General features: G+C 36.5%; 1 protein-coding gene across 1 annotated transcript in view; it reads left to right on the top strand.

The window, feature by feature from the left end:
* Positions 1–26,839, top strand: part of LOC115212797 (WD repeat domain phosphoinositide-interacting protein 4) — a 34,326-nt gene extending 7,487 nt beyond the window's left edge. The window contains exons 2-12 of the mRNA XM_029781498.2: positions 2,580–2,654; positions 8,252–8,326; positions 9,939–10,043; positions 11,414–11,510; positions 13,273–13,367; positions 14,446–14,519; positions 17,136–17,258; positions 18,737–18,822; positions 20,692–20,793; positions 22,744–22,862; positions 23,367–26,839. Coding sequence (XP_029637358.1) covers positions 2,609–2,654; positions 8,252–8,326; positions 9,939–10,043; positions 11,414–11,510; positions 13,273–13,367; positions 14,446–14,519; positions 17,136–17,258; positions 18,737–18,822; positions 20,692–20,793; positions 22,744–22,862; positions 23,367–23,473 — 1,029 coding nt within the window. The 5' untranslated portion in view covers positions 2,580–2,608 and the 3' untranslated portion in view covers positions 23,474–26,839. The remainder of the gene's footprint in view (positions 1–2,579; positions 2,655–8,251; positions 8,327–9,938; positions 10,044–11,413; positions 11,511–13,272; positions 13,368–14,445; positions 14,520–17,135; positions 17,259–18,736; positions 18,823–20,691; positions 20,794–22,743; positions 22,863–23,366) is intronic.
* The last annotated feature ends 532 nt before the right edge of the window (positions 26,840–27,371 follow it).

Below are 27,371 nucleotides of genomic sequence, written 5' to 3'. Positions count from 1 at the left end.
GTGTTTACAGACTGTCATCATTTACAGCATCCCTATATCTTCTACTATCTCTGTTCTGGACAGAACTGACCATTATTTACAGATTTGGTTGTCAGTATCAGATACAAACAAACACACACACACACACTCTCTCTCTCCCTCTCTCTCTCTCTCTCTCACAGTGACTAAATTCATCTGACATTAGTGTGGAACAGTGGTATAGGAGTACCTACATGGCCTGGTGGCTAATACTTTACCGTTTAAACCAGCCATATCCGGCCCAAATATTCTTCCTGTATTATGTTCGAACTAGCCTACAATGCCATTCCTAAAGTAAAGAGTGCCATCATTGAAATCTCAAAGCTACAAGACAATGCATGAGTAATTCGCAATAATGTAATTATGTAAGCATTACATTTGATAATCTGAATGTAAAGGGTATTGGGCTCATGATCATGTGGTCTTGGGTTTGATTCCTGGAGCAGCAGTGTGATGTGCCCTTGAACAAGGCTCTTATTTCATGTTGCTCTGATCTAATCAGCTGAAATTGAGTACCAACCAGGTGCTGGTGCAGGTTTCTCTCTCTTCAGCTATGATATCCTTGACATTCCACCAAGTGAATGTGAGTGCTGAGAGGATGCCTATATCTTCTCACAGTACACAGGCTGCTAAAACTAGTGAAAATATGGTACATGCTATCAACTCATACTCAGTGATGGCTATGATATGATTTGTACACCATTGTTGTTGTTTCCTTCTGTTAGTCAAATATTGATGGAATCTGTGATTGTTCTAGGAATTTTGTTTTTGTTTCTTTTTCTGTTTTCTGTGTAGTTTATGGATGCATTACATCTAACTTCAAATAATTTTGTCTTCTGTGTATGTTATATGTCTGTGTTGCTTTGTTTTGTTGATTGTTACAGCTGGTTATATTTGATGTTTTCTGGCTTTGCTCGTAGAAGAAATATTGTTATTGTATAAACTCAATCTGCTTTGCTCAAGTAGCCCCCTGGCATGCAAGTAGTTGGCTGAGTAAGTGTAGTCAATAAATCTATTCCAGTTACACATATCTCCACCTAACAGACAACCATAGTTCACATCCCAACATGCACTGAGCTGCAGTGCTACAGTATGGATTTGATATGAATACTGTTGTTTTGGTGACAGGTTTCTCAGTTAGTGAGATAAAGACTAGAGTAATGATGCTGTAGCTGTATCTAGGAAATTATAAGAGCCAGTAAAAGAGGCTCTATAGAGTTGCTTGATTTGCTAGAATTAGCAGACAAATCACTTTGAAACTACTCCCTACCTTACTAACCCTTTGCCTGTGTATCACAGCTGATAACACAGAACATACTTTCTCAGCATCCCTGCATCATATATGATTCACATTCCCATTTTTTTTTTCAATCATTTGGGACTTATGAAAGGAAAGCTTTATATTGCTCAGAATGTATGAAACAAGAGTTAGTTAAAAGTCTGAAAACAAGGATGGATGTTTAGGATAAGCTTACAAAAATGCTTTGGACAGGCAAAGAGTTAATAAAAAAAAAAACAAATACATTGAATAATTCAAAATTGAAATCAGAGTTTTGTGGTTCAGAACAAGGTACTTCACAGCTCTACTTACTTTTGTTTCTTGACTAGCAGAAAAGAGGCTCTAGTCTGCTTTACATTTTTATGGTTGATGGAAATGAAGACGTCGAAGTATCATGGCAAATGCCCCAACAACAAACTGTGCTATGTATGTCATTATGTAGATGTTAAAAAGGCAGCGAGCGGGTAAAATGCATAGCAGTATTTTGCCATCGCTACGTTCTGAATTCAAATTCTGCCTTTCATCTTTTCAGGGTCCATAAATTAAGTACCAGTTGTGTACTGGGGTTGATGTAATCAACTATCTCCCACCCCTGAATTTCAGGCCTTGTGCCTATAGTAGAAAGGATTATGTAGATGTTAAACTGTGAAAAATAAATTCCAAATGACATCATTTTAACTTCACTTTAATGTATCGTGATATCTGCCACTTAACAACTTGTAGGGCTCATTGAATATAGAGCATCATCACTATGTTAGTAAGGATTGTATAACACATCTGTCTTTGAACATATTTACAAAGTCAGAAAACAGCACAGCTCCCATGACTTTCGGAAACACTTTTTCACGCTGAGAGTTGCTAAAGCATGGAACAGGCTGCCGGTATCAGTTGTTGGTTGTCGGAGCACTGCATCCTTCAAAACTTCACTAACACTACACCTGATTTTCTCCCCTCCATACACACACAAGCATGTATCTGATTCATACATTGTTTGCTTTCCAGACATTTGTACATTACTGGATACACTCTATACGCACTTTCTGACAAGTTGAGGTGCACCTGAGCACTGTATACAATAATTTCATTATTATATATTATATAATCTTTCTGCTCTATTGTCTCAGATTCTCAGAACTAATCTTGCAACTTCTTCCCAAATTTAGAAAGGATACCCTCCACCTCCAAGTTAATCCATTTCCATCCAGCATGTTTTCAGTTTGTTTGTTTGTGTGAGTGTCTTTGATGTTTAATTAAAATTATCTCATTATCATTTTCCTTTCAGAATTCATCATTCAATTTTAAAACAGCAGGATGTCTAAACCAGTTATCAATAATTTGAGGTTTAATCAAGACCACGGTAACTATTGTTGTTTTTTGTTTTTCTTTTTAATTAGTTCTTTCTCTTCAGTTTTCTATTGAAGACAAAAAGAAAACTTGTCAGATCCCTTTGTAATCTGTTGATTAATTTTATATCCATAATTACTATATTTACTCGTGTATAAGCTGCTTTTTTTTTTATACTTGATTTTAACTGAAAAATCTGGGATGTAACTTATGGGGCAAAGCTAAAACTGTGAAAGAGGAAATTTTTGTACCGAGATTTCACACTAAATTATGGATGCAACTTATACACATAGTAAATTATTTTGAAGACTAATCTAACATTGATTTTAGAACACATCTGTTTTCGCTCGTGGCTGCTAATCTGAAGGATGTATGAAATAATAGATGTTCTAATCCATATGAGTTTGTATGTGTGTGTGTGTATACATGGTATATATATATATATATATATTGTCATCATCATCATCATTGTTTAACGTCCACTTTCAATGCTAGCATGGGTTCGATGATTTGACTGAGGACTGGCGAACCAGATGGCTGCACCAGGCTTCAGTTTGATATATATATATATATATATATATATATATATATACACACACGCACACACAAGTAAGCACATAAATACAAAACAAGGTGGGCAAAATAGTACTCAAATTACTGAAGGTAGAGTAATAGGCTTTTTTATTAAAGCTACTAAAACCTCACAAAACTGTGGCTTGGAGTCTCATGTTCCCATTCATCGGACAATTGTGATCATGTCTCAATCGCAGCTGTCTGACAAACGGATATACTTTCTTAAAAAAGTATATATATATATATGAGAGAGAGAGATTTAGTATTGATCGCATGAAAAATTCACCTGCTGTAAAGTGGTAGGCATTAGGATGCTGTAGAAACTATGCCAAAGTAGACAGTGGAGCACAATGCAGTCATTGGATCCATTGGATCCTATCAAACCATTCAACACATGCTAGCATGGAATGTGGACATTGAATCATGATTATATATGTACATGTTTGTATGTATTTGTATTTATATATATGTACGTGTATATATATATATGTGTGTGTGTGTATCATCATCAGTGTTTAATGTCCCTTTTCTATGCTGGCATGGGTTGGATGGTTTGACTGGGGACTAGCAAGCCAGGAGGCAGCAGCAGGCTCCAATCTGATCTGGCAGTGTTTCTACAGCTGGATGCCCTTCCTAATGCCAACCACTCAGAGAGTGCAGTGGCTGCTTTTTACGTGCTACCGGCACAGGAACCAGTCGGGCAAGTGGGGTGGAGGCTGGCATCAGCCACATTCGGATGGTGCTTTTTACATCCCACTGACATGGGGATCCAATTAGGCTGCACTGGCAACAACCAATGCATGAATGGTGCTTATTGCATACTACCAGTACGAGAGCCAGTCAGGTAGCGCTGCCATCAGCCACAACTAAAGTTTCCTTGTGTATATTATCACCATCATCTTTAATTAACATCTGTTTTCCATGCTGGCAGCGGTTGGGTGGTTTCACAGAAGATGGAAAGCCCGAGAACTACTCCAGACTCTATTATCTGCTTTGGTATGATTTCTGTTGCTGGATGACTTTTCTAACACCAACCACTTTACAGAGTGTACTGTACCATTAGGGTTGGCAAGTAACTTGCCAGACGAAGACATGGGTTGGACAGTCCTACAGGAACTGATAAGGTGGAAGACTGCTGTATGTATATGTACATATACACACATAGTTCATGCTAGCAGACAAGCTCATATTACAATATTTGTTGTAAGACATGTAAGTCCCACACTGGTCTAAAAATAGCTATGAATCAGACCAGACAAACATCATGCTACTTGAGGTGAGGCATATTTCTTTGTAATGCAGAATTCAAGCAGCTCTCAGAACTCAAAGGCCACTTACATGCTTGTATACAGAAAGAGCAAATCTCACAGGAAGTGGTCGAACTTTGAATAAAAGATTATTATTATATATGTATATGTATGTATATACGTGTGTGTGTGTGTTTATATATATGTGCATGGACAGTGGACATTAAATGATGATGATGTGTGTGTATAAATATATATATATATATTTACGAGCAAAACGCCCCCCACCCGTCCAATGGACAGTGCTGAGTTGTCAAACATTTAAACCAAAGACAACTTGTCCGACCATCCCAAAGGCCTCTCCTTTGAGAAACACTGATTTAACCTGAATTTGAGACACCAGCAAAAGAAGAAATAAAGATAGACTTTTTTCTATTCCAATGAAAAACGATTTTATTCACACAAATATGCAACCGAAGAGTTTAATGTACCAGTAATGATAAGGTTGTTGACTGGGAGAACACAAACATGGTTTAACCCTTTAGTGTTCAGATTACTCTGTTAAATGTAATAATTTTTCACTCAAATTGTTTTGAATTAATCATACATTATCTTATAGCTTTGAGGTTTCAATGATGTGATTGTTTGTTTTTAGAATGTCAATGTAGGTTAGGTGTGAGAGGCTAGATATCGCCCGTTTGAATGTAAAACATGTAGAATATCTGGGCCAGATATGGCCGGTTTAAACACTAAAGGGTTAAACAGTAAGCTTGGCAAGAAAGAAACGTGCCTTTAAGCAGTACAAAAGCAACACAAAATGGAAGGTGCAGTTACGTACAGGTTGACGTAAGAAAAGCAGGACAAAAACGGCTTTATCGATCGCATTCTCACCTGGAATCGATTTTTGTAATTTTTTCAAAACTTATACATGCCCTAATACCGTTGGTATCTACTTATCAATTTTGAGCACAATCGGATGGAAGATGCCCAAGATCCTAGAAGACACACAGACAGACGGAATGGATTTTATATAACAGATATATAATCATTATCCTTTAAAATCTGCCTTCCATGCTGGCATGGGTTGGACAGTTTGACAGGAGCTGGCCAGGTAGCACACGGTTGCGTGTGCAGTGAGAGATAACAATGACCTTCGTGAGGCAGTGTGCTGAGTGACATTGCTGTGTTTACTTCGCAAATTGTGAAATTTGTGTTTTTGTTGTTACATGTATGCTGTAGTCTGTGATTTTGTCATGGACAGGAATTTTTTGATACCACCTCATATATATAATTCTACCTAAGAATGATCTTAATCTTTTTATATCTCTTAACCCATTGCCTGCCATGAGCCACATTTGGAGATCTGCTATAAACAGTCTCACTGCCAGTTGTTTGTTGTATTTAAAGTAAATTGTTTATATACATTGCATTTGCAGAAGTGTGTTTAACAATATTTAGTAGTTAAAGTTCGTCATTATTAGCTCTGGCTAATTCTAGAGGACATTTTATGTCACAAATCAAAATTTTTGAACTACAAAAATATCGACTGTTTTGAAAACTTTTTTTTTTTGCATTTCCCATCTATATCATCCATTGATATTTCATATACATTTGTATTTGATTCTCTAGTTTCAAAAAAACTAACATGTTTATTATTGCAATTGAATAGATAAGGATAATTATGCTTTTTTTTCAGTGATCCCTATTTAGGACTTTTCAAAAAATTTATCGTAATTTCCAAAATAATTCACATATGAATAAAATTTACATACTATATATTATTTCAACTTCTAAGACACCTGGTAAAGCCAAAAAATATGAATAAAAGAAATTTGGCAGTTAATGGGTTAAACGCGTTTCTATTTTCTGCTGTAGACTTTATCTCCAAGTTCAGAAAAATACATGTTAACATTATAGTTAAGTATACTTTGGGTATACTAACTATAAACTATCCCAAAATAGCTGACCTGATATTTCAAAATATAATGTCATCATTAATTTAAGTAAAATTGACTAAAGTTGTTTTGAAATAATTAAAATATTCAAGTGGATTAAAACTACAAGAGTAGTTCTAATCCATTTGTAACCTTTCGCCATGAGTCAGAGGTTATAAGTTCAATCGTGATACAGGCTCAGGTAGAGCACTTAATTCTAGTTGACTCATTTGCTCTAATCACACTGTATCACAGCTTCCTATCATATGCTAATGAAAGTTTTCAGTTCTGTACCAATGTCATAGTTCATTATTTACATTTGACGGATATTTGTCCTCATCTTGTTTGTTGTTAACACAACGTTTCGGCTGATATACCCTCCAGCCTTCTTCAGGTGTCTTGGGGAAATTTCGAACCTGGGTTCTCATTCCTAAGGTATTCTTCGATGTTATTATTATTATTATTGTTCAGGTCACTGCTTGGAATCGAACTCAGAATCTTGAGGTTAGTAGCCCACGCTCTTAACCACTACGCCATATGCCCGTGGGCATATCCGTCAAATGTAAATAATGTACATAATTCCTCATCTCTTAACTATAGAACTGTAATGTCCTAGTTGTTTAACCCTTTAGCATTTAAATTACTTTGTTAAATGTAATATTTATTTAGTCACATTGTTTTGAATTAATCATGCATTAACACATAGCTTTGCAATTTCAATCATGTCGTCATCATCATCATTGTCTGTCTGTTTTCCATGCTGGCATGGGTTGGACTGTTTAACAGGAGCTGGCAAGGCCAGGCACCACACCAAGTTCCATAGTATGTTTTGGCTTGGTTTCTACAGAATAACATTGTAAGATAGATATGAGAGGCCATATCTGGCCAGTCTGAATATAAAAACAAGCAAAATATTTGGGCCAGGCATGGCCAGTTTAAATGCTAAAAGGTTACATCAAGTCACCCTTTCCACCACATCTCAGTGGTTCAGTCTAATAATAAAACATCACTACTTATGCTATTCAGCTGGACTTGGCAGTAACAAATACTTTAGTGAATGTTGATTGTTGAGTAGATGCCAGTGTAATTAATGAAGTAGCCCAAGATGTTTTACTTAATTAAAATTATACCTTCAATGACGAGTGTAAATCATCATCATCATTATCATTTTATTCAACTTTCCAGGTTAGAATAGATTGGACGGATCATTACAGTTGAGTTACCTCTCATTGGGAACCGCAGCTCCTACTGCTACTCAAGCATGTCATTTGGCTTGGTTTTTGTGGTTGGATGCCCTTCGTATTGCCAACCACTTTACAGGGTACATTTTTGCAAGACGATAATACTAGAAAGAATAAATAGTCCTCCGTGAGATAGAACCAGAGGGATCACACAATCCTATACTTTCTCTTGTTCATTAGCCAACGAACTGTAGGTGGGGTACTTTGTACGCAGTAATTATCTAAATGATTAACTCTTGGCAAAAAAGCAGAAGGGCAACCCTGAAATTTTAATTAAAGTTAATTAAATATGGAATGTAGTATATCTGTCCTTAGTAGTCAAATTACAATCCCATGCATGTTTCAGGTTTATTAAAACTCATCAGATTAGCACAGTTTAATCATAACTGAGAAATCTTGGGCTGAACTGTAAAAATTGGGTGATTTGATAACTTACATGAATGACTATAGGTAAGGTTTTAATTAATTAAAATTTCTTAGCCTGTTACATAAAGTTTTCAAACTGCTCGCATCTCTAGGTATTTTCTTTTTGTCATTTTTGTAGAACCCTTACAATGACATGATTGTTAGTCTAACCCAGTTTATTTACTTCCATATATTTTACCATTGTTTCAGGATGTTTCAGCTGTGCTTCAGATACTGGCTTACGTCTCTTCAACATAGAACCACTCACAGAAAAGTTAAATGTCGGTAAGTAGCATGGTTCCTTCATTCTATTGACTTCAATTAACTATCATACTCCCCACCTCTCTAAGTTTTAGTCTCTCTTTTTCTATTTGCATTCAGATTACTCTGTAGAATGTAATGGTTATTCATTCACACTGTTTTGAATTAATTAGCGATTATCTTCTAGCTTCAAGATTTCAATGATATGATTGTTGAGTAGGTGTTAGAGGCCAAAATCAGGTAGACAATTTGGGCCAGGTGTGGCCAGTTTCATTTCTAATGGGTTAAACACCAACTGGCTTTATCAACTATAGATACATGTGTACATACAAATACAAGACATACACATGCATGTAGATACATATATACATGTGAACATAGATTCATGTGTACTCACAAACATAGATACATATGTACACATAAGCTTAGAAACACATGCACACATGAACAAGGATACATGTGGATTTACAGACATGGATATGTATGCACATACAAAGTACAGGTATGGCTGTGTAGTAAAAAGCTTGCTTCCCAACCACATGGTTCTGGTTTCAGTCCCACTGTATAGCACCTTGGGCAAGTATCTTCTACTGTAGCCCCATGTCAACCAAAGCCTTGTGAGTGGATTTGGTAACCAAAACTAATAATTATTGTTTCTAACAGGGGTATTATAATAATAGCATGAGCATCAAGGTCTCAGATTTGGAGAAAGGGGCTTTGTTGATTCTATTGTTCCCAGTCTGGTAATTTATTTTACTGACCCCAGACGGATGAAAGTAAAGCTGATTGTTGCATGATTTGAACTCATAATGTAGAGACATTAAATACTGCTAAAACATTTTTCCAGTTCACCACTTTTGCTGATGATGATGGTTTCAAATTTTGGCACAAGGCCAAAAATGTTAGGGAGACTGGATATGTTGATGACATAAACTCCAGTGCTTGCCTGATTCTTATTTTATTGATCCCCAAAAGGATAAATGGCAAAATTGACCTTGATAGTATTTGAACATAAGAACAATTGGAGTAAGATATTTTGTCTAGCACCCTGATGGTTTTACTGAGCACCATTCTTAGTAACAGTAATATTTACCAGGCAGTGGCTTTCATGGTTTTTGATCTTAACTGATTGGAAGTGTTATCATGTACATGTTCAGTCTTGGTATAAAAGATAGACTGCAGCAAATATTCTGCTCAATACCACAGATTTACTTGTCAGTTGCTTGACCTTAACCAGTTGAGCATGTCCCTTAGTGGCTGGTGATATGTGCATCTTTGATCATAAGCAGTAGTTGGGGAGCATCATAGCCATGTGTTGAGAGGAATTCTTTGGGGTTAGAATAATTGACCTCTGGAAAAAAGTGTGATTTGTTCATCATGCGGAATGGACCTCAAGACAATTCTAACTGGGCCCCACCTGCAAGGTCACGCACTGTTTGTCTTGATATGAGATCACCATGTTGCGCACACATGGTTGTGATGCATGTGCCTGGTGTACCCTTATCAGGCAAGTACTCGTGATGCGTATTTGTACCCCAGTGTCACTTTGATGGCATTCACTGCTCTCTCTCTCAGTAATAATGATGATGATGGTCCAATATTTCTAATACTTTGTCAAATTTCTTTTGTATTTCAGGAAAAGAAAATATTGGTAGCATTTCCCATGCTGAAATGTTGTTCCGTACCAACCTTATTGGAATTGTGGGAGGTGGAAGTTGTCCAAAGTTTGCTGACAATACTGGTAATAAATGCTTTCTTAGAAGTTCTGTTTGTATAACTGTATAATATAATAATAATAATAATAATAATTGTGTACAGTGCTCAGGTGCACTACAACTCATCTAAAGTGTATATATAATCAGGTGTAGTTTCGACGGATTTCGGGAAGCATGAGGGCCTTAAAGGATGCAGTGTCATGGCAGTCAACAACTGATGCAGGCAGTTTATTCCACGCTTCAGCAACCCTGAGCGTGAAAAAATGTTTCCGAAAGTCATGGGAGCTGTGCTGTTTTCTGACTTTGTAGGCATGTCCACGTGTGTTAGACACATGGAGATCAAAAAGGTGTTCAGTGTTGTTGTGTATTTGTATTCTTTTATTCTTTTACTTGTTTCAGTCATATGACTGTGGTCATGCTGGAGCACTGCCTTAAGGTAGACTAATCGACCCCAGGACTTATTCTTTGTAAGCCTAGTACTTATTCTATCGATCTCTTTTGTCGAATTGTTAGGTTATGTAAACACACCAACATCGGTTGTCAAGCGATGGTGGGGAACTAACGCAGACACACAAACATATACATTATATATATATAACAAGCTTCTTTCAGTTTCCATCTACGACATCCACTCACAAGGCTTTGGTTAGCCCAAGGCTATAGCAGAAGACACTTGCCCAAGTTGTCACACAGTAGGACTGAACCTGGAACCATGTGGTTGGGAAGCAAGTTTCTTACCACACAGCTGAGAAAAATATTTCATTTCATTTTGCTCTGCAATTTGATGTGTGACATGTCATGCACCTGTACAGGCAATGTAGATTTGATGGAGGGAGTGAGCTTTTGTGCAACACAAACATTTGAACACTGAATAAATCATCTGTGTAAGTTGTTCAACAAGAATTTGTAGAACACCCTTGTCTGTCATTTATGACAGAAGAGTCCACCATGTGTGTGTGTGTGTGTGGTAAATTTGTTGCTGTATTGTTTGTTGTTGTTGTAACCTCAGTGTGCCCTACATGAACTGACTTACAACACACATAGGCTGCATTCTCACTCTAGATATCTGATGTCTTTATCTTGTTTACACCTCTGCAAAACCTGTTGATCTGCAAGGTCAATGTTTAATTAAAAAAATTTTTTTTGTGATAAGGTGTCACTTTCATCAATTGTATAAATTTACTGACCTATTCAACCCACATTAGTTTATACAAAGACCAAAACAAATATGAAATTATTACGAAAATATAATCAAACTCAAGCCTTGCTCACAATATGTCGTAGAGAGATACTATTGGCAGGGTTCGATCTCAGTTCCTTTGTTACACAAGATGTATGTTTGCTGTAAGTATTTTTTGTAAGTTTATCCTTTGTCTTCTGTTTCACTTTTCTTCAGTGTTGATCCGGGATGAGAGTCAAAAGTCGGAAAGGAAGTTTGCCCTTGAATATATTTTCTCACAGCCTGTCATGAATATACGCATGAAGAGAAACAAGTGAGGCCTTTTACTTTCTTCTCATTCTTCTAAAATTTGATGATGTTGAGGTTTTTATCTCTCTCTCCTAAACTTTTTCCTTTTTGCATGACTTAGTCAGTAGGGATCAGGACAACACTCATAACCCCTTTTTAGGCTCTTCAAGACAAGTGAAAGAAAAGTTATTTTCAAATTGGGGACCTGGCCTGAATAATTGCAACGTGGTGGATTTCATTAAATACACTGAACAGTTAAGTCGTTGTATTAAACTAGGAGATAGACTTAGTCTGCCACTCATCATCATCATCATTGTTTAATGTCCATTTTCCATTTGGGCCCGGGTTGAACAGTTTGATAGGAGCTGGCCAGTTGGAGAGCTGCTGAGGCTCCAATTGTCTGTTTTGACATGGCTTCTACAGTTGAATGCCATCCCTAATGCTACCCACTTTACAGAGCGTGCTACCAGCACATGTGCTTTTAAGTGTCACTAGCATGAGTGCATTTTACATTGCACCAGCACCTGCAAGGTAAAGACCTTTCAGCTAGGAGAGGGAATAGGACATGGCCCCAATGGACTTTGATATAGTTTCCATTTAACAAACTTCACTCTCTGGGCTTTAGTCAACTTAAGTCTGTGGCAGAATCCACTTGTCCAAGGGGTAGAATTAAAACTGGTGTTATGTAGTTGGAAGGTTCATGGGTCAGTGGTTAGAGCATTGGGCTCACAATCATGAGTTAGTGAGTTTGATTCCCAGGCTAGGCTGGTCATAAGTGGGACACTTTTGGTCACTGGTCAACTGGATTACGCTGACCTTGGGCTAAGCAACAACAATCACAATATGTTATAATTTCTCTCCTAACATGACATGCCATTTCCAGTTTGTAATTGTTTGACTGAACACAATGATTCTGTATTTGTATGAAGATGAAATAAGGAATTTGTGACATTCATACCTTGCCTAAATGCATTAACATTGTAAATAAAATGAAGTGAAGCCAAACTTTATAATGATTGTCAAAACAAACTCAAGTATCTGTGTGAGTGTGATCATTATTTAATGCCTATTGTCCATGCTGGTATGTGTTGGACAGTTTGACCAGAGCTGCACCAAACTCCAGTCTGATTTGGCATAGTTTCTATAGCTGGATGCACTTCCTAATGCCAACCACTTTACAGAGTATGCTGGGTGCTTTTACATGATGCTTCACAGGCACTTTTACAGAATTATGGTGGTGGTGGTGGGGGGGGGGTCGTTTACTTGACCATTGGAAATTAACACTTGTTGTGTTCAAAGAAAGGGAAGATCAAGAGTTGTGACATTCATGCCTTTCTCAGATACAATAGCAGTGAAATGAAATTCCTCCAGCAACGGATTAAAACAGAGTTGTGGAGTCTTGTTAGTGAGAGCATATAGTCAGTCCACTGCTCAAACACCCCTCTCTAGTTACCTATTTCACCCATAGTCAAATCCTACCAGAACTGACTTTGTTGTTGCTATGTGGTTGACCCTAAAAGACTTTCAGTGCTGCAGTTCAAGTTGAATTGCCAGAATTTCTTTGGTTCCTCTTGAGATTTGAAGCTTCTGCGAAGAACTTGGCCATGATGACTTAGCCTTAGTAAAGCAATTTACATTCCATTACATTGAAAATGCTGTTCCCTAACTGATTATGTCTTTCATCCCATTGGAGAGGCAATACATACCATTGCCATACTGGAGTCCATTCATTTATAACCACTTCTGTACATCATCACCATCAGTATTACTTTTTCTATCTTTTCCAGACTGTTCTGTGTGCTGCGAAATGAAATCCATGTGTTTTCTTTCCCCAATAACTCCACACATTTGTACTCATTCCGAACACGAGATAACTTTAAAGGTAACATATTCTTATATCACCTCTTACATGTTGCCCATTGATAGATCACACTTCTGTATTGATGTGATAGATCAATGGTTAAGTACCTCAGTTACTATGCAACCAGCATTTTGTTAAACTGTTAGGCACATTACACAACTCAAATCAATTTTGGTATTCTACTTGACAACTGACTAATTTATATTTAGAAATGTAAATCAACTTTGATACATCCATTACAACTGTTCTTTAAAACATATGGATTTGTAGAGTTATTCAACCCCTATTTGTGTGAAGACAGAGCTTTTATCAAGCTGTAAAACAGAGTATTGGATACTACTGCACCATCACTATTTCTGTGTAACTTAATAGCTTACTCATGCAGGGACTTGTGTAGAGTTATATCAAACCATCACTGGTTAGGTATCACATAATAAACTATTTAACAGTCTGCTATGTATTGTTGTAGTCAGGGTTACTACAATTTCTCTCATAGGTCTTCCTTCTAAAAACTATAAATCTCCACTTATTCTCCCCTATATACAAATGTTTAAGGTCTAATTATCCAGATGTCTAATTAAGAACCATTATTTGCTTTTAGCAGACAAGTTATCGCAGGCAACATTGCACTTTCTCGTTAAAGGGTTCAAATGTTACTGTTGTTGAATTTTTCTTTCATTCTTCCAAAATTGATTGAGAAAATATCAGTTATACACTGGAGTTTCAATCCCTTCCATTTCAAATACATGGAGACAAATACCTTCATTTCACTGGAATTTTCAACATGTGAATACTAAAAGTGATGTCTATGATCTATATATTCAGGAAGAAGATATCTTCCTGATTTAAATTGTTAGTCCTAAATACATCATGAAAGATTATGAAATCCTTCTGTTTGCTTTATTACACTCTTAAAAATCATTACCAGTAACATTATATTATTGATGCAATATACTCCGTACTTCTTTACTGTCATAATAAAAGATCTTATATCTAGGAAAAGAAAAATTTTGGAATGGATTGAAATAAATTTTGATTTTAATAAGTAAACCTTTGGATGTTTATAATAAATTAATCTTTCCTCTTTTTCTTTGTGCAGGCTTATGTGAAATAAGTACACTTCGAGAAGTGGTTGTGTTTCCTGGTCACAAGTGTGGAAGTGTCGAAGTAGTGGTCAGTATTTTACTTGTGTTATTCAGTTCTAGCTTATAATACGAGGGGCGTTGAATAAGTAATGCCTCTGACCCACTTGCAGTTGTTTGATCTAGCTGAAAGTTTGCATGTGCAATTATTTATATTTCTATAGATTAAGTGGAAAATTACAGCTCTGAACTAATTGTGGTTTCTGATTTACAGGTGTTTGAACTGAGTCAAGTGTGAAATGGAGCCTGTTGAGTGTCGAGCAGTGATCCGGTTTTTGTATTTGAAAGGACGCACACCACGGGAGACTTTTGATGAAATGAAAGTAACTTATGGTGATGATGCCCCATCATATGACCTTGTAAAACACTGGCATCGTGAATTCAAACATGGTCGGAACTCTGTGGAAACAGCTCCCAGATCTGGTCGTCCCCCTTCTGCCATTGATGAGGCATCTGTCCGTCAAGTTGAGGCTGCCATTTTGGAAGATCGACGCATAACTATTCGCCAAATAGCCCATGAGGTCAAGAATTAGTACCGGGTCTGTGGAAACTATCATTCATGACCATTTGCATATGCAAAAGGTGTCTGCCAGATGGATTCCAGGTTGCTCACACCTTTCCAGAAGCAAGAACGCGTCGAGTGCTCGAGGATGAATTTGGAGAGTGTGCCAAGAAGAGATGAGTCAAAATTTTTCAAAAGACTGATTACACAGGATGTAACCTGGGTCCATCACTATGATCCAGAGACCAAAGCCCAGTCAATGCAGTGGAAGCACCGTGACTCACCTCCTCCAAAGAAGGCAAGGGTGCAACCCTCCGCTGGCAAGGTCATGCTCACAGTCTTCTGGGATCAGGACGGAGTAGTGATGACAGATTTCCTGGCAAAGGGTACCACAATTACAGGAGCCTATTATGCTTCACTTTTGAGGAAATTAAGAGAAGCTATCAAAATCAAGAGGCGGGGCAAGATCAGCAAAGGCATCCTCCTCTTGCAGGACAACGTTCCGGTCCACAACTCGCGTGTCGCCAGATCAGAAGCACAGGCATGCGGCTATGAACTCCTCCCCCATCCCCCCTACTCTCCTGACCTTGCACCCTCTGATTTTCACCTCTTCCCAGCCATGAAGTTGTTTTTGAAAGGAAAGCGTTTCCCAGATGATGCAGCCTTGATTTCTGAAGTCACGTCGTGGTTGGAGGACCAAGCTGGGGTCTTCTACAAAAAAGGTCTCCAGAGCTGCATCAAACGATGGGAGAAATGCATAACTCTGAGTGGTTCCTATGTAGAAAAAGACTAATAACTGTGCCAAGTTTCGTTGCTCTACTGCTATGGGAAGTGGGTCAGGGGCATTACTTATTGAACGCCCCTCGTATTACTAGTTTGGAGAACTGATAAAGTCTTCGTTATAACGATGTCATGAGTTTGATGAGTCTGCAGTTCAATATGTCACCACTTCTCTTGACCTCGTCATTTTAACAGTAAAGCTCAACATCTCAAGAGTTAAACTCAACACTTTTTTCTCCATAGTACTTTTTCACCTAGAGCCCAATGACTATTTACATTACATATTGATACCAGTGTGGTTGTGATTCCAATGTACATTAATTTATGCCATTATGTAAACCTTCTCTAACCGCATTTAGAATCTTTCATACAAATCACTATTACACGTTTAGTAAAGGTGGCAAGCTAGCAGAATCATTAGCGCATCAAGCAACATGCTTAGTGGTATTTCATCTGTTTTTACGTTCTGCATTCAAATTCCGCTGAGGTCAACTTTGCCTTTCATTCTTTTGGAGTCGATAAAATAAGTACCAGTTGACTACTGGGGACAATGTAATCAACTTACCCACATCCCCTGAACTTGCTGGGCTTGTGTTTAAATTTGAAACCAATATTACACATCTAGTAAACTATGCTCAGTTTATTTCTTTCCCAGTCTCCACAGCTCTTACAATACTCATCACATGTGTCTTATTACCATGTAGCATCCGCTTCTCTTACACGCATCATATAGTCTGCAAAGAAATCCATTGCTGTCAACTGAACAGCTCCCATCACTTTCTTCTCTCTCTTACTTTCACTGCAATTATCTCTCAGCACTAATTATGCCACCTTTCTACCAGAACTTTTCTACTTCTTACAAGTTATCTAAGCAGTTCATTGAATTAAATGTGGTGCTGAATGCTAACAAAATTCTCTCTGTGTCTTGGCAGATATAAACTGCTTATATTTTATGTATTCACCTCTTTTGTTTTATGCTTGTACTTCAAAATACCACCGTCAGTGGCAGTTGTTCCAACAGCTGCTTATCCTCCCTCACAGTAAATACTTTGTTGTGAACTAGCCCTGGCACGTACTTAAAAGCTGTTGTAACATTTGAGCATATAACCACATAGCCAATTGTCCAACATCTTAACGTCAAGGCTATTGTGATGCTATGAAAATACATAAATTTCCAAAACAAAGTGTCATATTGTTGGTAAAATATGAAAGTGTTTGTAAACTTTCAGAACACCAAGACAATTTTGTAGAGGACTTGGTATTTTTTGTAAAGAGAAAGAAGGGGATGTGGTTATCACTTAATGTTTGAGATTTCCAGTCATTCATTAATTTTTCTTTTTTTTTTTTGTTTCTGTCTTTCTTTAGGACTTGGAGAAAGTTCAGCCAGGGCAGTCAGTATGTCCGGTGATGATCAGTGCTCACCAGAATGAGCTGGCTTCTTTGGCTTTGAACCAGAGTGGCTCTATTTTGGCCACAGCCTCACGCAAGGTAAATATGATTTGGTTATGATTTTTTTTTCTTTTGGATACACCAAAATACCAATATTTGTTCTTGACAATATTTTTGATTTCTGTAAATTAATAAGTGACACAGAATTTCAAGCCTTTCAAAGACCAGGTTCTTGAATCAGTAAAGATGTAAAGAAGTGCGACCAGAAAGTTTTACCATCAGGAATAGTTTTAATCTTGCTGGATACCTTGTAGCATTAAAACTTAAAATGAATGAACAAAGTGCCAGGGTTTAATTAAACAAATTTTAACTGACCAAGAAGCTATTAGTCTGCTTTGAGTGATTCAGTACTTGTTATATAATGGTCATGTAGCACTGACTCCAGCTCTATCAGGAGATATGTGACACACGGTTGTTGACTAATCATGTAGAAATTCACCACCGGTTTGTCACTTCAAGTATCTTGATGTATTGTTCACCAAGCAGAATGTACATCAGGTTCTTAGTTCCATCCCTTTCTGCTGCAGTTTGGGCAGGTGTCTTCTCCCATAATTTTGAGTCAACCCAACACTTGTGAACTCTCTCTCTTTGCTATGCCTACAGGAGTCAGCAATCATAGACTTCTATGTTGTAGTCTCAAGCTACATGGCCTTTCTTAACAAAAATACAACACTGGTGTTTCCCATTTCCATCTGCTAGATTATTTACAGCTTGGTCTGCTAATCTCCTATGCTTCCAAGCTTTACAAGGCCTATTAAATCCTTAGATAGAGAGGCTGGCTCTAATGACACACTGGTGGGCCTGTGTAATACATGTCTGGAGTGGGGGGGGGGCAACCCTTCTTTGAGTGCTGTATATCTTAGCCATAGGACCATCTTCTGTTATTTAATCCATAACATATGCTTTAATGAGGAAATAATCCTGTTGATCAAACAACTATAACATTTTTAAATCAACAAGAGAGTTCATATTTATTTGTTCTTACACCTTGATATCATGCAGTGATTGGATGGTTGTCCCAATCAATGTATGTTGAATTTCTTTTTGATACCCGTCCTGTTTCAGCATATTTCAACACTCCGGTACATTTAGGTGGCCTAATTTTATATTTCAGTGGTGATGGTCACCACTCTGAGGACTGATATCTATTGTTGTTGTTTAGCCAAAGAGAATAAGCTGTATCTTTGGACAAAGTGCATGAAATTATTGCTGCTTCAGCCTCAGGCCAGCCCTGATCCAGGAGATTTATGATCACAAATGTTCCAGCTATGATCCTTATCTTTTTCAACCATAGTGTATCTAAGACTACATTATCTACTGTGTCCTTTCATTTTTAAAACTGATGGGAAGAATTTGAGATGAGATTTAGCTATTATTTCCAGTAGTTTGTGTAACCACAAAACCATTCTGTCATTGTATAGAATTGATGCTTTTAACTAAAAGGATGGAATTGGAGTGGCATCAGTTTTGTAGAATTTATGTAATCAAAGAAACATTAATTTGTGTATTTTTTTCAGGGTACACTGATACGGGTGTTCAATGTTTATAACAAACAGCTGCTGGTTGAGCTTCGCAGAGGTTCTGATACTGCAACTTTATACTGGTATGTACCTCACACAACTTATGTACTCTGTCCTTCCCTGAAATGCACCAAACTACTTAGTGTACTTGACACTGGATAGTTATACTGTTATATAGTCTACATATGTAATTGTGTGTATGATGGACTCTCCTATAAAAAGATGATGTATTAGCATTCAGCTACTACCGAATACCTGCACAAATGATTTGTTTATAGGAATCAAATGTTTCTGTCACACATTGGCTCACACTCTCCATCAAATTGACATTGTCCGAACATGTGCACTGTGTACCGCATGTCAGGTGTCGAAGTGATTGTTCAAGAACACAACACACCACCCAGTCTAGGAATTGAAACCATGATCTCGCGATCATGAGTGCAACACTCTAACCAATAGGCCATACATCCTCTCACACACACACACACACACACACACACACATATATATCATCACATATCTATATATTTGTATCATAATCATCAACATCATTATTATCACCATTTCACATCCATGTTCCATTCTATCATAGATTGGGTGATTTGACTAGTAACTGCATCACGCTCCACTGTTTTCTTTGTTATGATCCCTTTGATTGGATACCTATTTCTTTATTACCCACAAGGGGCTAAACATAGAGGGGACAAACAAGGACAGACATAGGTATTAAGTCGATTACATCGACCCCAGTGTGGAACTGGTACTTAATTTATCGACCCCGAAAGGATGAAAGGCAAAGTCAACCTCGGCGGAATTTGAACTCGCAACGTAACGACAGACGAAATACTGCTAAGCATTTCATCCGGCGTGCTAACGTTTCTGCCAGCTCGCCGCCTTCAATTGGATACCAACCACTTTACAGGACTAGTGAGGTTGCTGTCCAGCTTATAAGAATAGATCCCCTGCCCAATTTGTACTAGTATGAAAAGCAAACAAAATGATGATGGTGATGGTAACACACACACATACACAAGCATATTTTGGTTACAGTCAGGATGCTACTGCACCTATTCTGACCCTATTCCCATAATTCCTTTATACATATCTGTATATATCTTTCCATGCATGCATGCATCTACCCATACATACATATCTGCATATCCATCTACCCACCCCTGAGGACAAAGAAATAAGAACCCATAGTGTGGTGGAAGTCAAAGCTACTCATAATAAAAAGGAATACTGGTGGAATGTCCCAGTGAAAACCTCAATAAAATATAAACATAATAGACCTGACATAATGATTTGGGATAGAGAAGAGAAAATGTGTACAGTTGTGGAAATCAGCTGCCCAGCAGGTGTTAACATAAAGCTGAAGATCAGTGAAAAAGAGAATACCTACACTGAACTATTGAAAAATCTGCAATTACTCAGTCCAGATTACAAGTTCAGGTTTATACCTGTAACTATTGTGGCATTGGGATATGTAACACATTGCTTAAATGCCAATCTTGAGAAATAAGGCTTCTCAAAACCAGAAAGGAGACAGCTGATTCGAAGACTACAGATCCAGACCATCATTGCAACTGTAAAAATCTGTAAAACCTCCCAGAAGTTTATCATTTAAGTATATCTGAGCATGTCTAGATATGCAACTATACGCATGAGAATACATACATAAAACGAACATACAAATCTGCATGTATACATACATATAAAAATACCCTGTTGATGTTGTTGAAATCCCAATGACGGAATCTTGGATCTAGGTTAGAAACTAACTCTCTCTATTGGCAAGAAATATTGAAATATAACTGAATAATGACATGCATACATACACACATGTATATACACGCATATAAATACATATACATATTTCCCTCATAACCATGAACCATGCTTGTATTTATCATATTCTTATTTGTAATTCTCTATTTTCTATTTCTTACCAGTATATCTTTTAGTCATGATTCTGCCTTCTTGTGTGCCTCCAGTGACAAAGGGACAGTCCATATATTTGCTATCGAGGACACAACACTTAATAAAAGATCTACGTGAGTTCAGTTTCTAATAGTGTGTTATAATTGCTTGGTCTGGAGTATCATTATTACTTTGTCTGTTAAATCACTACATGTATGCTAGAGTAAGGGTTTGATGGGTCTTTAAATTTTAATATGGAGCATGTGTAGTTACCATCCAGACAGCTATAGCAATGCTCCACAAACTTTTTTCACTTTTTTCCCTTATATTCTTTTAGAAATTTGGTAGCACACCTGAACTAAGAATATAACTAAAGGTATAGGGGAAAAGGTTATATTTAGGTTACACTGCAACACACCTAGCATTGTCTTGTGCTCAACTGTGTGCCATGGCATACCTGTTGCAGAGCACTGAGCTATGGTATCTATTCTTGGATGACTTAGTGTTGTATAATGGCTGTGATAGGGTTTGAATCTAATTTGTTACAAAGTAAAATGGATTCTCATTAGTTTCAACAGGGTGTATTCCAGTAGTTTGATCACCTGCACTCCTTATTCATTGAATTAGCGTATAAGTGGCTGAGTATTCTACATGTGCATGTACCCTTAATGTAATGCTCAGACAGGATTATCAAGATGCAGTGTGTAGTAAAGCTGGGCCTTTACTACACACTGTGTAGTAGAACTTAGGCAAATAGGTTATTTTTTATTAAGCATAACTAGTGCTGGAACTTTTTGATACCACCTCATAGCAAACCAGAGGGTTGTGCTAAGCTCCACTGCCTGTTTTTGCATGGCTTCTATGGCTTGGTGGCCTTCCTAACATTAACTGATACATGTTAATTTAAAAATAAGGATAAAAATAACTTTTTATACATTATAATTTATAAATTAATTTTGTCTTGTTATTCACTTGATATGTTGATTCAGCAAGACTAAGGATATATGTATGTAAGAAAAGTGAGTACCACCAGTCTAAGACAAGTAAGTGGAACAAGTAGAACAAATTACAATTCAGTTAGTGTTAATGAGAATATAATACCTCCTTAGAAATAATTAGCTAATGTGCAAAATACAGCATTAGCTCAATTATAATATTTCTTTAATCATTTGGATAACTTGTTCATGTTAGATACTAAAAATTTTTTGCTCTCATACTTCTGTTGAAATACATTGGCTTTGTTTCAAATAATTTTGAAAATAATGAAGAATTTATCAAAAGAACTTTCATTAAGCTGACATCCAGGAACATAAATTAGCATGGCATTTTGATGGAAACTATTAGTTTAAATCACTTTAAAATGAAATGTTTGTATTGTAGAGCCAGAGGTAGTCTTACACAGATTAGTATGAAAAGGGTTAATGTGCACTACATTAAATATCTCGACCCTAATTTAACTATTATTTTTCATGCAGAAGGCATGTCTGGGTAAATAACTTCTGTGACTTTTTTAAAATATGGTAGGCTTTCATGCCTAATTGTATTCCACATCATTTTAGTGGACAACCAATGTTGGTGTGCTTACATCCCCATAACGTAGCAGTTTAGCAAAAGAGACTGATAGAATAAGTACAAGGCTTACAAAGGATAAGTCCTGGAGTCGATTCGTTCATCTAAAGGTGGTGCTCCGGCATGGCCGCAGTCAAATGACTGAAACAAGTAAAAGAATATTTCACTAAAGTTGTCTTTTCCTCACCACATAATTCTTTCTAGTTTGATAATTAATGCTCATTAAATTAAAATGTTAACACTCATTTAACTATTGCTATTCATACAGATAGCATCTCTGAGTAATTAAGCATTATTTTTGTTTTTTGTTTTCACGTAGCTGCAGTTTTGCATTTTATATTATCAAAGTTTAAAGCAAAAGACTATTTTCAGCATTCCATAATGACTGGAAGCTAAGTTTCAATTGTAGAAGTTCAGTTAGTAACCAGTAAAAGGACGACTTGCTTGAACACACACACACAAAAGGAAAGTATTTCATTTATTGATAATGATTGTGCTGTTTGTTTTTATTCCAGTTTCAAAAAAATGGGCTTTCTTGGTCAGTATGGTGAGTCGCAATGGGGCCTTGCCAACTTCACTGTTCCAGCAGAATGTGCTTGCATTTGTGCTTTTGGCTCAGGAAATTCTGTTGTTGGTAAGAATTGTATTTTATAGTTAACTGGACATAGAAGATTTTTTTTGTTTTTTTCTTCCTTTTTGTATTTTGTTTTGCCTCTCATTTTATCTATGGGTTTAGTTTTGTCTGCAAATTGTTGAAAATAGCACTGACACATTGCTTTGGTTATTCATTCTTGCATAGTTCAGTAGTTAAACCATAGTCTTATGATCATGAGCCCAACATCCTAACCACTAAGCCATGCATCTCACACACACACACACACACACACACACACACACACACATATATATCTTGCTGTTGAAAATGTCCACTCTACAGAGTGGTTGGTGTTATGAAGAGCATCCTGCCGAAACAGACAGTAGCCTGGGGTAGTCTTCTACTTGGCTGGCTCCTGTCAACCATGCATAAATATTTATATTCTTTTTATATCAGCTACTTCTCACTTGCTACCTGTTTAGTATAAGATTCTGAATTTCTGTTGTTTTCTGTTATTTCATCTTTTGTCCTTTTCCATTCCAGCCGTGTGTGTCGATGGGACATTTCACAAATACAGTTTCACAACCAGTGGTAGTTGTAACCGGGAAGCCTATAACATCTTTCTGGACATTGGTGACGATATGTACTAATGCTGCAACTCTATAGACATTGAGGATTATGAGCAGCAAGATTGGAACTTTATGGATATTAGGAACTTTCTGAACATCAGGAATTCCGTATATTAAGACTTGAGACTTCTGACAAGTGCAGAAATTCTGCTTTCTTTGTAGCAATGTTTATCTAATCTTGCTATTGAAAATGTTTATTTTTTTGTTTGTTTTTTTAGACAACTCTCTCCCTCCTTCCCTCCTCCTCCTCCTCTCTCTCTGCTATATATATATATATATATATGTATGTATGTATGTATAACTTCTACAGAGAGCTACATTTTTCTCCCATCTGTTTTTTAAATAACTCCCATCCAAGCCTTGTTGAATAATAAAACCTCCCTTTCCTTCTGTGTATGCATGAATGTACACACATATAATTACATGTGCTGTGCACACAAACATATGCATGAGACATGTACACATCTGCATAATACATGTGCATCGACACGCATTTCACTTAGCTGTACATATGTTTAGGTGTATATCTATTTAGATGTGTATGCCTGTGTGAGTGATAGATAAATATATACATATATTTATTTATTTATGTGAGTTTTATATATATATATATGTTTGTGTGTGTGTATCTACATATGTGTGTGTAGAAAATTAATGTAGACAGCAGTTTGCAATGTTTCACTAAAAAAGAAAACTATAATTAATTATCATTAAATGTGACTAGGGTGTTAGAAACACCTATATTGCTAGAAACAGTATTTTCGGACAATTACAATCCCTGTTATTATATATGTATAAAATTGTGTGCTTTGACTGCAGCATTAGAGCATTTTAGCTCTTATTTCTAGCAATGTAGGTGTTTCCAACACCTTAGTCACATTTTGTGACAATTATATAAATATATATATACACACTTGTATGTATACATTTCTATATGTGTATCACCTAATGATTGCTATGGTGTGAAAGGTATGCAGTGAGAAAGGTATTTTGATTTTAATAAAGTGTGTGTTTGTTTGTGTGTGTGTTTAAATGTATATTAACTGTAAACAAACCCATTCTATGGCTGAAGAAGGCATCTTCCAAAAGACAATGTTTGATATCTTCTTAAAAAAGAAATACTCATTCTTCTTCATCTGTCCATATGTAAAGAAACCAATCACAGATGTTTGTATTAAATGTTGGAGATGAATCAGCTACAAGCTACAGACACATAGATTGTAAGTTTATATCCTACTGCCATATTCTTTGTTTCGGTTGACTGTTTCAGGCAGAGTTACTGTTTTAGAATAGTGTCCTATACAATGGAAACACTTTTCACACGTCCACTTCAGCTGTACACCTTAGCCATAGCTCGGCACTAACTCTGCCAGCTTCTGTGGATTGGCAAAAGATCCAAATCTTTTGTATTATGTTATCTTGGTTTTGTTGTTAAATTTTAAATTTTTATATAAGTGTTCGGTAGACAGTTCATTGTCTTCTTCCTTCCTAACCTGACTATATCACCATTATTTTTATTTCTCTGAGTGTATAATTTCATGTGTGTATAAATATATATATTGATAGATATATTTACATACACATAATACACACCATGTGCATATGCATGTGTGTATTTATGTGTCTCTCCCCATAATTTGTTTGTGTGCTTAAATATATATGTATTTTCATTGATGAATACTTGTGTGTGTGTGAGTGAGCACAGTTGGTAGAGTTGCAATATTAAGTAAATATATATTTTGATATCTGTTGTGAATGGTATATTTTTGCAGTAGAAACCTTCTAAAGACTCTTCATGATATAGATAACTGGCACCAACCTATGTCCTATTAAAGTTGCAACCATTTCTATTGCTCATTCATATTTGGATCTCTGACATGATACTCACATGTTTTGACCATTATCTGTGACATTCTTATGTCTTTAAATTTTGCCAAATGCTCTGATATCTGCAAGATGTTACTCTTGAACATCATTAGAGAAACATATTTAATCTGGTGTATGATAATGAATTGTTTGTAGTATACATTTGGATGTGTCTACTTGATAACAGTTTATTATCAAGTATTCGAGATAGCCAGCAGATTGCAGATCTGTAGAGCATTGGCATTATGCCATGTTGAATATTTGAATATTTGCATGCTAAAAAATAGAAAGGTGTATGATAGAAATTTAGATGTGAAATACTATGAACTATTAGTGATAATTGTATCACATGTAAGAGATGTTTGAGATATGACTGATGTACCTTGGTACCATAACAATCTGTTAGGGGTAGAAATATTTAGAGACTTCGTACTAAGAACTTTTTATGTTGCAGTGTGCATGCTTTCAAATGGCCAGTTTAATTTTTAAAGATCAAACACAAAAATAGAGGATCCAGTATATTATTGCATAACATGTATGGAAATAAGAAAACTCCATACTGCAGACTTATCCAACTCTGCTAATATGGAAAACTGGATATTAATTAGCAATCATGATAAATGCTTAGATGAAACAGGGTGGATGAAGGATCCATTACTGTAGGCTCTGAAATCACTAGACTTCTTGTTATTTTTTGCCATTTTTCGTCTCCGTCCCCCAATAATGGCTACAGAGTGTCACTTGTTGCAAGCATTTCCTATTTGAGTTTCCAGTGATTTGTAAAGACATTTCAATAGTTTATCTTGTAGTTGTTGCTGTTGTTATTATTGTTGCTGTTGTCCATAATTGTTTTGTCTTCACATCTCTGCCATTCCTGTTGTTAATTATGTTTTATATTCATCCTTGCTGTTACTGATATATTGTTAATCCATTTCTAACTAGAGGACTTTCCTTAAACATAACTCCATGTAGCTTGTACACACTCAGTTTGTTATGTATGTATATGTATCTTTTCAGGTACACACATTTGCATGTATGAATATGCGTCCTCACACAAACACACACGCATACAAGGACACAAGTGCATGCATGTGCATGCACACACATATGCATGCACCCACACACACACATACACAAATACAAGTATAGTGATTTGTTTCCTTCCTGCTTCATATCTGTTTTTCAGAATTGTTATGGTTTGAGCAAGTCTGCAAGTTTTGACTTCTAGTAGAGAAATTTGGGGAAAATGACTCTGAGCATATTTATCATAATAGCATCTACATAAAAAGTGGTGTCTCATTAAGCTGAGAGCCATTACTGCATTTTCCAAGCTCAGACGTTCATATACATGTTACAAATTGTGTATCTGTCCACAACCAAGATCACTGCTCTCCATATCATCATCATACATATCTCATATGTATATATGTATATCTTATATCAGTTGACAATTTTTAGTTTGTGTAGACCTCAGGTACAAACTGCTACACATACACACATTTATAGATACTCTCAATGTATTCTTACAAAATTATTTGGTACATGAGGAGGGTTGCCATACCAACTAAATCTCTTTGAATTCACATCTTTTAAAAAGAACATAATGGATAAGGTGCATGACTTAGTGGTTAAGGTATTCAGCTAATGGTCATAAGGTCATGAGTTTGATTCTTGGCCTTGCATTGTGTCCTTGAACAAGACACTTTATTTAATGTTCCAGTCCAGTCAGCTGGTAAAAACAAGTAGTACTTGTATTTCAAAGGGCCAGCCTCATCACATTCTGTGTAATGCTGAATCTCCCTGAAAAGGGCATACATATCTGTGGAGTGCTCAGTCACTTATACATTGATTTCATGAGCAGGCTGTTCCTTTGATCAGATCAACTGGAACTCTTATCATCATAATTGACACAGTGCCAGTTTGTAATGGATAATGAAGTTTACGATAGCTTATATATTTAAAAAAAAAAAAAAAAGATGGTTATCACTAGAATATTTTTCAACATGGTCTGCTAGATCAAAGCTAACCTGAGGTTAACTAAAATCACATCTCT

This window comes from Octopus sinensis, linkage group LG6 (genome assembly GCF_006345805.1).
Source record: "Octopus sinensis linkage group LG6, ASM634580v1, whole genome shotgun sequence".
Taxonomy (NCBI): Eukaryota; Metazoa; Mollusca; class Cephalopoda; order Octopoda; family Octopodidae; genus Octopus; species Octopus sinensis.
The sequence above is the reverse complement of the archived record's forward strand: the minus strand, read 5'-3'. Positions and strand labels throughout refer to the sequence as shown.